This window comes from Bombus pascuorum, chromosome 4 (assembly GCF_905332965.1).
Source record: "Bombus pascuorum chromosome 4, iyBomPasc1.1, whole genome shotgun sequence".
NCBI classification, from domain to species: domain Eukaryota; kingdom Metazoa; phylum Arthropoda; class Insecta; order Hymenoptera; family Apidae; genus Bombus; species Bombus pascuorum.
Genome location: NC_083491.1, coordinates 10580868 through 10596285, shown reverse-complemented (window position 1 = coordinate 10596285; position 15418 = coordinate 10580868). Strand labels below are relative to the sequence as shown.

General features: G+C 38.9%; 2 protein-coding genes across 2 annotated transcripts in view; one reads left to right on the top strand and one right to left on the bottom strand.

The window, feature by feature from the left end:
• The window catches only part of LOC132905981 (autophagy-related protein 16-1), a 602908-nt gene that overhangs the window by 223165 nt on the left and 364325 nt on the right, over window positions 1-15418 (bottom strand). The window lies entirely within an intron of this gene.
• The window catches only part of LOC132905980 (uncharacterized), a 98004-nt gene continuing 90551 nt past the window's right edge, over window positions 7966-15418 (top strand). The window contains exons 1-2 of the mRNA XM_060957791.1: window positions 7966-8507; window positions 10313-10710. Of these exons, the coding sequence (XP_060813774.1) occupies window positions 10344-10710 (367 nt within the window). The 5' untranslated portion in view covers window positions 7966-8507; window positions 10313-10343. The remainder of the gene's footprint in view (window positions 8508-10312; window positions 10711-15418) is intronic.

Sequence of the window (15418 nt, the reverse complement as noted above, 5' to 3'; positions counted from 1 at the left end):
GTTACTCTCGTCTCGGCGACACGAGTCAGGGAAAAGTTTCCAAAGAGACGAACGTGGCAGACATAGGCGGCAGGGGGTCGATTCTCTCGGAAGACTCCGAGCAACCACTGCTTAACTAAAGGATGGGAGTAGTGACTGAGTGGTAAATCGAGCGTAGGGAACGTAGGTTCTGCACGATCGAGAAAGTGTCCCTAGTTGTAGGATAGGGTATTGATAGTGGTGGTGGTGGTTGTCGTCGTCTTTCTCGACGAGATTTACGTTCGACGATCCGGCAGGCTTCCAGGAGGTTATCGATTGTACGCAAGGTGAGCTAATTGTCGCCCTCGTCTTCCTGTCGTTCATTTCTTCGTACACTGTGTGGTTTTATTCCACGCTATATCCTTTAATTATGTTCTTGCTGTGATTTCGCGAAACGGGACGGTGGAATAACCGTTTGAAACGTCGTGGGTGAACAGGAAGGAATTTTAAGACGAAGAAACGAGTGCAATCGCATAAAAGGACTTGGGCTATATTGTTTCTACTACAGAGGCTTTATCCCGTGATCAACGCTTTCCTGGAGCAAGCAAGCTATTGGCTAGCGTGGTAAACCCACGCGGTGTTGTGCAAGCACGAAGCTGATGAACGCGGAAAGCAACGGTAATGACAATCAGAGAACGGTAGTCCCATTATACGCGGTTAACTCGCTAGACACGCAAGTGTCTCACGACCTTGTGCGAACACCTTCCTCTGCTCGTTTTTCATACCACTTTTCTTATCATTTCTGTATTTGTGCCGTATCGAACATCAGTCGTGTTCCTAGGTTATAGAAGATCGCACATTATGGTTTTTAGTCGTTCTGATGAACCGTTGGCACTTTAACCTGCACCAGTCTTTCGTAAATCATTGCGCACATATGTTGTGGCTCTTTAACCTGTTAACCGAGTCATCCTCTTAACAAGAAATTTCTATAATCGTGGAACTGAAGGATACAAAGAAAAGTTTCGGTAAATGTGGTATGATTTATTTCCAACAAAAATGAAATAACATATTTAGAAGAATAAATCCTTAAATAAAGAAATTTTATGTTAATATCCAATAAATTGAGCTTTCCAATGACGAGTTATTGTTAAGAAGTTTAGGGTCATTCGTTTAACGACGAAGAGATATAAATATTTTAGGACGATGCTAAACCCTTGAACGATAGTATATAATATGCGTACATTATACGTATATTACGCGTATATTATACTATATATATATGTGTAAGAAACAGCATGCTTCAACATACTAAAATAGTATTCACTAGTAGCAGAGCCTCGTTAAAAGATAACGTCACAATTTTTCCGGGCAACACGTCACATCATTACGATAAAACTCCATCATTTGAATCAAAGATTCGATAATGCAAAAGGGTAGCGATCCATATATAGACTGGCAACGTGTTACACGTTCGTACAGTTACACAAACTAACGAACGCGTCTCTGTCCGTTCAGAAGCACTCAGTACTCACACAGATGAACGCCATAGACACATCGAATGGCAGCATCAAAGAAAACTTATCCAACGATGGCGAATACATGATCCACATATCGGATCGAAAGAGTCGCCTAACAGCGACTCGTCGAAAAAGAGACAAAGAGTACGGTAGAGAGATGTGGACGAAGCGAAAAATAAAGAAGTTATGAGAAGGCAGTAGCAGTAGGTACGCGGTGTCTAACCTTTATGCAAATAAACCGTTCTCGCGACCGATAGAGACTCGAGCTTACGGATCGTAATGCCGTTCCGTGGCCCGTGACAAGATCTTTTATCGCGATTAAACGCACGAGTCGCAACACGCCACCTCTCCTGTACCGTCGCGATAACAGCCACTGATTCTTCGAGAGACAGTAAAACGAGAAAAGCTACGACAGGCCATATAGCTTGAGTAGGACAACGAAAGAGGCCTACAGAGTAAGGTGGTTCTTCTTCTTCGTCTTCTTCTACTCGAGAGTAAAGGAGGCTAGGGTGAAGCTACGATGTTGGACCACTATCAATCTCACCATGACACTCTCGTGGTGGAGGACGCGTGAGGGATCGTATTAGGGACAAGAGAAGCACACTGTAGGGTAAGGGGATGACTCGATGTAATACGACCAAAGTTTAATTACCACATTACTTTGGTACGCTTTATCCATCGTATCCCCGTCCGCTCATCCTTCTTCCACCAAATCCATCAGCAGTCAGGACGGCTGATTGCGAAATACACGGGGATCGTGTACAAGCAAATAGCCTCTTCTCGAAATTCTATACACTATTTTCCTTGAACTTCATCCTTCGGCTCAATCATCCCACCACCTTGACGCGTTCGTGATCGCGGGACTACGTGCAACGCCAAGGTAACCGCTTCTTTTCTCTGTCCCTATCGTTCGCCACTGTTCCATCTAATGGCCGTAGTCCAGCTTTATTTCGTTCCAGCCAATCCCCTCCTAAGTGTCTCTCTCTAACAGTATCCGTGAACGTGTAGCATCTATAGATGGTAGTGGGTAGCCACTTAGAGGCGCGGAGCGTAACCACGCATAAACCAGTTTCCTGGTTATCCGACTCCTCGCATTTTCCTGGTCGACGCACAGCGTGTCGAACCCGCACGGAACGTACCATTAACGGAGGCTCTGCTCGATTCCGCTGCGATCGCCGATCACCAGCAGCAACCTGGAAACCGGTGGTGTGCCGATGCCGCTGCTTAAAGGCCTTTGCTATCGTTTTAAAACGACCACTTCTAGACCACGTCCACGTCATGATACCGAGCATCGAATAATTACGTAACGAGCTATACCTTCGTCTTCTGACCGTGTTACACCCTATACGTACGATACTTGTGACGTTTAGGAGAAGAGGAAGACATTATCCCGTTCGATTGGTATGCAATCGATACGATAACGAATATTCCTAGAGAAACTAACTATTTTATATATTTAGAAAAAACCAAGTGGATTAGAATAATCTGTACCGTGCTTTTGTAGGATGATGATGTACTTGATGTAGAATGGTTATATATTTAGAATTCTGAATGACTATGATAATCGGTTTTCATCGAGTACTTGCCGTCGTTGGCAGAATTAACTTCCTATGTATTATACATAGACGGTATACGTGGCTGATCAACAATGGACGTATCTACTTACGCTACCGCTCCAGAGTATCCGGGCGCTTTACGAGAATAGAATCAATTGCTTGCTATTAAAAAAGAAAAAGTTAAATAGTTCCTCTCTAGTGCCAAAATTTTGCAGATATTCTAAAATTGAGAGTTTTGACAGTTTTTGAGATATGTAGCTATTTTAGTAAAACCATTATATTAATAACAACAATGAATGCTGCTAACTTTCCTGAATGACTTTCGACCAAAGTTTTCTAAGTCATCCACTCGGTCACCTCTAAATTTTCCTAAATATCATAAAACGCGCAATTGTTCGTATTACAATCGCGTATTACAATTCGAGTTTTACAATCGCAACGTGTCATATTTTTCGAGGACAACGGCGGCGCGGCTAAATTGACCTTGCGACCCGTAAGTTCGTGAAAGGAGGACGGATTCACGAGAACAAGTGGTCGCAAGAACGTTGTTAAACGAGAATAAAAGTTTCAGAAGGGATCGGCAAAGAAGAGTCACGAGTTAACTTTGTTTCTCGGCATCTCGTAGACGGGATTGGATGATAACGTTTAGCAATTTAACGTCGACTTAGAGCAATAAAGAGGGCGAAAGAGAAAGAAAGAGAGACAGAGAGAGAGTGCTCACGTCTCTTTCTCCCTTTCACACGGATAAAGTGGTACGAATTAAATCAGCATGGAAGACTTTCTTTACGACGCAAGTAACATCCATAAATTTCGAGAGATCAGAGAGCCGAAGAGCGTATATCGCGGACAAGATATTCGAGTACACTCTTATAACCTTCTGCATAACTTTGAGAATCCGCTTGACCGAGAACCAGTATCGAGAACGGCCTTACGCCGTTATGCGATAAGTCGCGTGCCCGTTAAACGTTCGCACCAGTGATTCGTACGTTTCGTTTGTTGCACGTTCGCTTGTTTGGAATCACGGTTACGCTGCATGGTCGACAGTAAATTAAATCGCGCGAACTAATGAATTAAAAGTGGCCGAGTTAAGTTACATAACATAATTCAACGTAACGAACAATGATCCCCGAGGAGCTTAAGCATTACTACTAATCTGCTTTTCAACGTGGATTTTATGATGCCGCGTTGATAAGCGTGTAATGTGATACACGCTCGGTATTCCAATGATTCTTACATTTCCATGCCACACTTCCGATCGAATTACGTAACAGACAGAGGAATCGTAACTAATTTACTTACTTTCTAGCTGAAACGTAAGCTAACAGAGTAATTATTGTCGAGCCAATTAATACTGGCATAACTTTTGCCAAAAGAGGTATTAAGGAAGGAATTTTAGGAATTTAGTATATTGGTGGGATTTAGTGGAAGAATATTTTCATCTTCCGATACTCGTCGTAAAAATAAATCAATGACGATATATATACACTTAAATATTGTAACTTTTATAAGATACAGACAAACATTGTAAAGTTACTGAGGAATTTTGTTCTTTTGTTATCACTTAATATCGTTTAATTGTTGGTTGCTATTTCTAACGTTAAAATAGTTGCACTAAAAGATTAAACAAATTAAAAGATCTTTCTATATATGTGAGAATATATCAACGAAAGTCTTTAAGCACGATAATGCAAAAATACTAAATGTACGATATTAAAAAGATGTCTACTTAATATAATTTTCAATTACACATTCATAACTTCTTTTCAAACAATTTTCTTCCTGGAGAACTCGAAATACATGTATAGAATCACAGAAAGAAATTGACACGTGGTAGGTGGGAAAGATATTTAATTGGCTCACTCTAAAGTCATTAGGAGAATGTAACAGTACAATTTCCATCCGGAATTACTGTCGTCTATTCAATTCAGTTAGTTCAAGGTATCACAGTACATATTGGTCGATACAGTCTGTTTTGTGGCCACTAAAATAATCCGATCGTATTAGCGACTGGCGCGAATATCAATTGGACTACTGCTTTGTACGCTCCTAACCTCTTTACATAGTCAAGTATTATTACGGTATCTTATTTACTTGGTTGATATTGGATCGCATAGGAGAAACTTCAAGTAACTAGCAGTAATGCGGAAACATATCGCATTACGAAGAAATCTAGTGGTAACTGAAATTCATAACTTGAGAAATAACGTGTCGTATAAGGCGCAGGTGAAATTACAAAATCTAAATACGTTCCTTATATTTCTCACTGACCTAAAATTCTCAATAAAATACGAAAGGGACTATGATATCGGGTCATCCCATAAGTAGATCTGCTTTTCTGCGAGTTAAAACAATGTAGTTAGTGTTAAAGTTGTATAAAACTAGAATAAGTAACTAATAGGGAATAACTAAGAAACGGTAAAGAATTATGAAAAATATATTATTTTACTTTCAATTTTTTATTCTCATCTAGTATTTGAAAACCAACGATATGTTAGATAAATTTCTTAAAGATAAAAAACCCTCTAATATTATCGGTTTGACAAACATTTTCAGACAGGAATCTTATACCATTCACTTTCTATAATATTTAAAATTTTAACATAACATTAAATCAATGCAATCTAACGTCCTCGTTCGACTCGTTTTACAAGTTCAGCTTCTGGTTAGACTAGTTTATCTAAATATATGAATAAACAAACCACGATGAAGCTGTTCGAATTACGATTTAGTTACACATTAATTATATTAATAGTACTATATACAGACCAATATGGAATTTACGATTCATAATTAGGGGTTATGTCTAACTATCTATTTTGTAAACTTAGTTATACGACTAATTACTCCAACGTTAACCAGAATTTTAAATGTTTATAAATGAAGTCTAAGATGATAAAATACCTATTTTCAGTATTATTCCTTAAAACGCGCAACCTTCGCACCTTTATTGGATATTTGTGGTTGAAGTAAAATACTTAGAAATCTGTAATTACTTATCAACTACATAGCCTCCTCGATAACCTTTACATTAAGTTAAGGGATCATCGTTAATCACGAATATACGATAAACCTACCTATTTCTATCATTATTTGTTTCAAAATACAAATAAACAAAAATGTATACGAATTTTATTGAATATTAATGTCGAGCAATCATAATTTTATCGTTTTGATCGATTCTCAACTGGAGGGATGAAACCACGGTAAATATAACGATCGAACGGCGTAAACCAAACATGTTACGTAAAAGAGAGCAATTAAATGGGATGGCGGGAACGTGCGGCGTGGCTTTATTAGAAACGAGTCCGCAAGACACGCATCAGCGGATGAAACGATACGGCCAGGGGGCCATTGGGTCGATCGGTACTCAAGGGCGGACGAATAGCGGCCGCTCGTAAATCGACGAAGACAACGAAGACAACGAAGACGACGAAGACAACGAAGACGACAAAACGGTCGTTTCCTTGCGAAATTCCGCGGCGGAAGATTGTCGATTGCGATTGAACCCGATGAGACATCCAGGCACCGTTATTCCAGCATGGTGACGCGATGGTATAGGCACCTGGTACGAGTGCTATGCGTCTCTCTTTCCATCGTTTGCGCGTTCTTTCTCTCTCCACTCTTTCTCACCGGCTCGATGTTCGTTTCGCTTCTTCCACGTCGAACAGCCTCTAAGCACCGCGTGAATCGACCGAGTGTACATACAGAGGGACACCGACGCGACGCCCGCTTAGGTCGCACTGTTCACACGTGCACCCGATTTTGCTCTCTTTGGGATCTCCTGCATTTCCTGTTCCCCACCTTTCTCCTCCATCTTCCTATATTCTTCATCCGTTCTCGCCGCGGCGCCGCCGTGTGTACACTCGTCGCCATAATTATCATTAATTCGGTACGCAAATTCTGGGTTAGCTGTCGGCTAATCACATATTATGATCCACTTTTTGCTCCAATTGATCCGAATAAAGAATCCTTTCGCATATCTGCCCACAGTCTTATAATATCCATTATACACTTAATTGGACATTGCGCGATTTAATTATCTGTCCCGTTAGTACGTTCCCTGTTACGTAGTTTGATATACCTACCTTGTTTTCAATATAGTTTTCATAGTAAAATCGTACGTATTTCGTGTTTCATGGAAATCTTAAATTACCTACTCTTTTATTAATCGAAATAAATAAAAGAAATTTTCCTCTCCTCGTAGCCATCATTAGCCAGACGTTGGTCTTGAAAAAAAACCGTAATACTACGTCAATGGCCGTTAACGTGTTAATTCAGGATGCGAAGAATCGTTGTGTACAAAATACACCGTATAACAAAATTACATAATTACTTTACACGGTAATTCAGAGTACTCGGTGAAGCTATGCGTACAACGTTTCATGTAAAACACCGGTAGACATTTCAATAAATTTTCCACATTCACAATTGTCCACGTTCACGTAGCGTTCTCACGATTGGTACCCTTGGTTGTCCTCGTACTAATCCTACCGGATTCTGTTGCTCATTAATGTCATTCGCAATCACTGATTCGCGAGAGTGTCGCCAAAGCAAAGTGCATTTGCATGTACAAAATGAACCCTTACATTGCATTAGACGGCGAATTATTGTAACTTGTTCGGGGGGTGTTTTCACGGTTTACAATATTGAAATTCGAAGGTGCAACGAAATAAATTTCATGGGTGTCCCGAGGCTACGGGTTACGTCAGAGCCGGGTCCCGAAAAACCGTTGCTTTCCGACTAAGAATAGAATTTCACCCGATCGCCTGGAAATACCTACGTGAACGAAATCGAGGTCTATCGGTACGTCGACCGGGGTCGAGGGGGGACAAGAGAGTCAGAGTCGCGATCCCGATAAGAATACAAGGAAATAGCGGAATGGGGGAAGAATTCGGGTGGAGGCAATGGACACGCGAGAAAGGGAAGGAGAGAAAGAGGTTGGCTTGTTTTCAATGGTGTCGAAGCCTACGATCGAATTGTGCGTACCGTTCTGTCCTCCTTAGTCGGCAGCGGTCCCAGTGCCCCCTCCCCCTTCTCCTGTTCGGTCGAGGAAGAGTCGTGCGCCGCGGCTCAGCCAGGTGTACCCAGTGCCTAAGAGCCAGCCGGTCGACGTCGTTATACCCTGCAGCGCGGTGCTCGCGAGGTCCGTATTATCATTGCAAATCGTCGTTTAATTTCTTACGAGGTGGTAACGCGCGCGACTCGATCTCGATAAATTAATCTTAAACGTTGGACGAATTTCTGTGATTTCGTTCGATTTTTTGGTGCATTCACCACCGCGCGTTTTCCTATTGTGACCCCCGGGAACAACCAATCATTCTCGTCGATGTTTCTTGCATCGATTTCATCCTCGTGAAAAACGTCCTTGTGGTATTCCAGAGGAAAGAAGCGAAATACAAGAAACGCCGTTTGGCCTTTTGCCGACTGCTTCGAATTCGATATCGAGACGCGGAAGCGTTATCGATAATCTCGACAGGTATGTGCAACCCACGAATCGCCGCGAATGGAAGCGTTTCGGTGTATCGAGCAAGTGCATCGATGTAATTATTTCAACGTGTCGGGGCAAAATATCGTGCACGAATGGTTCGTTGTATTTGAACGTGGCTGTTCGTTCTACGGGTGCGATCGGAATTTTCCCAACTTTTTGCCACTTAAGCTTTTTCGTCCGTTTCGTTGAACCACGCACGCGCGCGTGCGCCAATCTCGCGGACGCACGCGTTTGGTCGGCGATGTCGAAACCAAACTAATTGTTATTTAGTTTCGCATGACAAAAAACAGCGCAATTGCAACAGAGGTGCGTAAAAACACGCCGTTATTTACGTACATTTTTCCCGCGGTTGAAGCTACGTGTTTTGATAGAAAGGGGGATAGCGATATGAACGGCACAGCTTCGAGAGATACAAATATTGCCGGAGAAACAATTTGTACCGTTGATCTTCAATTTCTGTGATGTAAAGATGGGAATGTGTACGGAAGAAAAGAATTGCTTGACTGAACTTCGTACATCTTCAGTGAAACTCGCGAACCCGGAAGCATTTGTAAAGTTTGAAATACGCGAGAAGTCTTACATTTTTGATTTTATGTTACTTACAATGGATTAAAATGCACGTATAATTTATTGGTGTTAAACATTCGATCGTATATAGTATAAATTTCTAAATTGAGATAAATAATATCGTTTTATATAAAAAAATATTACGTATACACGAAAAATAAATAAAATTGTTCTGTATATAAAATTATATATATTTATATGAAAATGAAAAATATGAATATCTGTCACTTAGGAAATTTTAAAGATCGTGTGAATCTTTCATAGTAATAAAATTTTTAAATTGATATGATAGAAAAGATCACTTTCACGTGACAAACACCCGCTGATTATCGCCAATTGATAAAAATAGAAGAACAATTTCCTGTTTTCAAATCATAGACTATGCAGCATCTATTTCGCCATTTTAATCTTGTTAGTATGCAAATAAAACACATAACAACGCGATGAGAAAGAATTGTCGTTAATTTTACGTTACAAGATTTCTATAGAGTACTTGGAGAACAGGTTGAACGAGTTGAAAAACGGATGCAAAGTGTCGAGACAAATTGAGATTCCTATAGATTCAAATAATGGTCTCTAACCTTATACCAGATTCTACTTTAGAGACTAGTTTATGTTTAAACACCAATAACTCAGTACTTATTAACTTAAGAATAAACTAGAAAATTAATTTTCTTCTCCAATATCAAATATACTATTCCTATAAATAGAAATTCAATATAAAATCCACCTTAAAGATGATTTAATAAGTTATAAATTAATACCAGGACTACTACGTTACATAAAATGCACTAGATTATATAGGAATCTATAACCGTAGCCATAATTGTAATCATAAATTAAAAGAAGAACTACTAAATTGTCTAAAATACTCTACTTTACATAGCAATACATAATCGTAACTTTTTATCCTTCCTACAACGATCGATGCATTAACGATTTATAAATGAGCATCTCAGAAGTCACACCGATCAACTCCGCTTCCTATCAATTCCTCAATTTCATTGCGTATGAGTACGCGATCAACGTCTCATTTTCGAGGAGCACATGATTTTTGTGTATCTAAACGAGCATTCTATCATTGTCTTTATCTACCGCTTTCAATTTGACGAGTTGATCGGTGCAGCCTGTGAACGACTGAAATAACAAAAAAGCAAAGAAAAACAGGTATCTTCTGCGAAAGGAATTGGATCGATGAAGTAATCGTGTGTTTTTTCTGTTTACAGTTAAAGATTGCGAAACAGGTGGAGCGTCACGATGACAAGACTCATCACGGCGTTGTTGGTGCTGCAGGCTATCGCGAGGTTGGGTCGCGTGGCTGCCGCGGAGTCGACGCACGCGGCTGACCAGCAGCCAGTTCCTTCTGCGGTCCCATCGGGACTTTCTGGGCCAGATTACACCGGTCCATCTGCCGGTTCCGACGAGTGTGACCCAGAAATGGTGGGCTTCGAGCTGGTGACCGGGTACGTGTTCACCGCACCCACGAACATGCTCGAGTCCATACCGGGAACTCTGATGCTCACCGATTGCTTGGAGACCTGTCAAGCGAACGATTCCTGCCAGGCGGTCAACTACGAGACGGGTCTGTGCGTTCTGTTCAGCTCGAACGCCGACAGCAATCCAGGTAAGATTGAATCGTTATCGTATCGCCGCGCGTGGATGTTCCGTGTCGTGAAACTCGATCAACGCGCGATATCCTATAAGACTGCGAACGTACCATGGGTCAAAAGACTACAGCGTATAGCGTAGAGTCAGAACGATCAGTCTTTCTCCCGATTCGTCGACGTTGAACGGTGCCACGCATCCGCCGATCCTACATATATGTATGTTCCTGGACGAATAAGGGAATTCCACGAAGCGTGGAAGCGTACCGCAGAATGATTAAATGCCTAGAGACGATGGATAAAATAGACGTGTGTCGTTTCGTACGAGCCAGCCATCGCCGCTTTTATGCGGCACGTGAGCCGCCTCTCTGAGGACGTAACGGGTTTCCAGACGATATTCGGACGGTTGACGGCTATTTGCTTGTTCGATTGTAAAGAAAGTATGCGCTGAGGTAGGTCGGACCAAGATTGAGGTCAGCCTATGAATACGCTCGTACAATTGCTCTTATATCATCGAACCTCCATTTACCTTCAATTTTCGTGAACGGTACCCTCGTTTCTTTCCTATTTATTCAGGGCTTTGTAGCTAATTTTTTTTAGTTAATGGTGTAGAGCTTAGCAACGCGTCAGATGTAAAATTATATGTTATTGAAATCTCGTTTGTTTTTCATCTTTGCGAAGATTATCTTTGTTTCGTTTGTATTGCAGCTTTTCAGTTAATCGTAAAGAGATTAAGAATGCATTTTAAATGTAAAATTTCGTCACATCAGAATTCGATTTATCTTTAATTTTTGTAAATGTCGATTTTACTTCGTTTCTATAAAACATTTTTAGTTAATTATAAAGAGGCAAGGAATGTGTCTACCATGTTTCGTATTATCGAAATTCCGTTTGCCTTTAATTTGTGAAGGTCAGCTTTGTTTCATTCGTACTGTTTTATATAATCGTGGAAAAGTTGTATGTAATACAACTTAGGGAAATGGGACAAGAAGAAAGAGAAACGTTTATTTATAATTGGCTTATCGGAAAACGTCGTAAGAGCGATGGTTCAAGTAAGAAGTTGCGTAGTTGTACTGTTGCTGTAATATCGTATTATAAATTTTAATATTGAAGTTTGAAATGTAGAGACCAATTAGAAATAATGGATCGTTACGATGGAATATCTTTTCTCAATTCTGAAATTGAGAATCCTCTAATTAGTAATTACTGGGTGGAATTTTTTAGCTTTTGCCGGAAACAAGTTGAAAGAACTTCGTGTTTAACTTACAACATATAAAATGTATAAAAATTTGGTTTATTAAATTCATTAGAGAAACGGCGTTGTATATAAACACGACTGAAATGATATTTAATAAGACTAATGGTTCTCAATTATCTTACCAGTTATGCAATTACTAATTATGCATATAATCGTATGAATATTACGAGTGAGTATTTTGAATGTATAAATCGTATGAATTCATGAAATATTAAAGGAATTAACAAATTTTCGTGCAGTGGTGGGATTAAAAAAATGGTAGGATTGCGAATCGGAAGAATTTATGCCTAAATGCTTAGCAAATCTGCAATTTAATCATGTTATTCGTTTGATAGAATTTTCTGATTCGTATTTCATTTTTCAAACGTACGTATATATTCGGTCGTTATTAATCGTCCATTTCGCGGATTATACGTCCAGGTATCGCGTAATCCATGTTTGTCGATAGAATCGCAATATCCCACGTATCGATTTTGTACGCGTTGAAAAATCCACAAGCTTTTGAGCCCCTGGCTAACATCGGAAAACATCCCCATTTCCCAAAATATCGGTGACTCGGTGAACATTAAGCACATTTTCTCTTGCCGGTGAATTTTTCTTATTTTTACGGATTTACATTACAAAATATTTTCGTCTAATTGCTTAAAAATAGTAAAAAAAGAATTATACGCAAATTGTAGCATGTTTTAAAAAAGAATTTACTTTCCTTTTTTCACTTTTTTTTTTTATATTTTACTTCGTGTAAATTATCTATTTTTTTTCTTTCTTTTTAATTAATTTGCTTTAATTAACTTGATACTATAAGAAAATGTTATTTGACTATTTTTCTGAATAAGAAATTGTAGTTTCAGTTTATAATATTATATTATATTGTCTTCTGTGCGTGTGCTCTAGCTAAAACGATAGACGTTACCTGAGACGGCTATCTTCTTAGTCAACACTTTAAGGTGACACGTGCTTTGACTTCTTAATTATTTTTAAAAACTATCACTTTCCTTTCGAAGCATGAAAAATAAGATCTAACTTCAATGACTGTAGAAAAATCATTTTTGGTTATAAAGTTTATGAACTAACATTATGAATAATCCAAGTGAATTGACAATTAAAATAATGAAAATGCAATTATTGTTAAATGTAAATATATCAAGATATTGAATCAATGTAAAGTTAAATCATAATTCCATTTGGCAAAATTTACCAGAGCATCGAATACTTTCTCAGTTACACCAGTTTTCCCAAAATTATAATTTTAAATTGAAATACAAAAAGTTCCGCCAGGGGAAATATCGGAACAAAATTTCGCAGGTGGTAAATGTGACACAAAATGTGTTAAATTCCGTGTGCTCTCGGTGATATTTGTACGTTTGAACACTTGACAACCACGGAATGGTATTGCCTGGAATATATATAGCCGGGAAGACACTTCGTCTCTGTAGAATCCCCCAGGTTAAAGAATTTGATTGAGCCACGTCGATTGAAAATCACCTTACGTGCTATCTGTCTTCGATTCCCCTCGATCTTATTTAAATTCTTGTAAAGTACGAAGCAACGTTCGCACTCCGCGGCACAGTTGATTTTTCTACAAAACGTTCGAGCGAAAAATCGAGAGCCAGGCGAAGGAGATTTGTCAAGCACTCCTCGACCTACTCCTTCGTCGCGAGGCGTCGAACCGAAGACAGTTTTAAGCCATTCCACGGAAGAGCGTCGCTCGGATTACGTGTTAAAGTTTCACTGTGTGTAGTCGCTCATTTTTACTGCCTCTCTTCCTCCTTCTCTCTCTCTCTCCCTTCCTCCCTCTCTCTCGCTACCTGCTCTTTTTCGTCCCGTTTGAACGAGTTTTTCGCGTGAAAAAAACCGGCAGCGCGAATTTCTGCGCTACGCCGTCAATTCGCGCGTCGATTGCGCGTTGTGCACAGTTTCAAAAAGCAAAAGAAAACATCAGAGAGAGAGAGAAAGAGAGAAAGTCGATGTGGAAAAAAAAGAGCGAAGAGAATATTATTTTCACGACTGCTCTCGACCGGATGGAACTGAAGCTGAAACGCTCTAAAATATCTCGACAAAAGGGAAAAAATCGAGTGCCCAACAGCTGAAATTCGTTGCTTCGCGCGACCAAGTATTAGATTATATCGTCATCGAGGAGACTAGAATTGAAGCAAATTCGCCAGGCAACCGATGTAAATACGGATCAAACTTTAAAACTTCTTGAATTTGATTAAACCGAAGGGCAGATTAACTCTCGCTAAAAGTTATAGTGGAAAGTTTGATCCCCGTTGGTTGGTAACATCTATTAAAAATACAATTTGCTTAAAAGTCACGGCGGTTGTCGTTAATGTAATCAAAGATGCATCTACTTACAAAGTAAAATGTTAAAACGTGAGGTTTTGTAAAGAATATCTAAACGCTTGAATTAAAGTCGTGTTTTCCAAGGTATAATTAAAATAAATTATGATAAAAGATAGGAAATAATAAATTTTAGCTTTCAAAATTATGGAAACACTTGTATGTATACGTATATGGATCAGCTTTCTCTGGATTCCTAAACTTTTCATCCTTTTTGTCATTTCTTACTACAACCTCAATTTCAAGTCAATTGATAGAAATATTTTTTGCAGTACTTTAATTGTAAAAAGCTAGGAGGCCGTAAATCACATCAACCAGAATTACCAAGTGAGCGACATCAAATAAATCATACATTGAGCATTCAATATTATAATCCATTCATTTCGACGTTCATTCTAACTACTGGTGCAAAGATGTGTGTATTACGTGTAACATTTCTCAATTGAGTTTAGAAGATTACGTGTATATTACGTAGCTCGAAGGAGGAGATTAAGATGTCATTAATATTCATACGGCGAATAGTATGAAAAGTGTGAAGTCAACGTATGATATGATAATGCAAAGTAGGACATTAGAATAATTTTATATGAAACGTATAAGAGAAATAGGAATATTTTTCGAAATCATAAATTATATTTACACGGAAATGGAAATACATATAAATAAAATAACTAGAGGAATTTAGAAGGAAATATTGCTTATGTGAGAGTAAAACATTATCACTGTATACACAAAGAAACGAGGCAAGGCATAAAGTTTTATTTCCTCTTTCGCAAGATAGAACTGTTTAATATTTGATACGCTTTCCCCTACCTTTATTTAGACATAAGATTGTTTAAATTATGATTCGACGATAACAATATATTTTTGATTTTTTCCCCTGATTTCGCTTAGTGTTGTAAATTAAATTTCTGAAGAATCTTTAAAGGAAAATGATAAATTACATTTCATATTTTTTAAGCTACTTTCATATATCCATTGTGTATATTACATATGGCTATTACTTTGACAGAATCCAATAAATTTCAATATAATGATATTTCGATAATTCGATAATTTAATAATTTCAATAGTTCTATATAATTCAATTTTCACCAGAAGAATGCTAGAACTTGCCTTGATATCGTAGA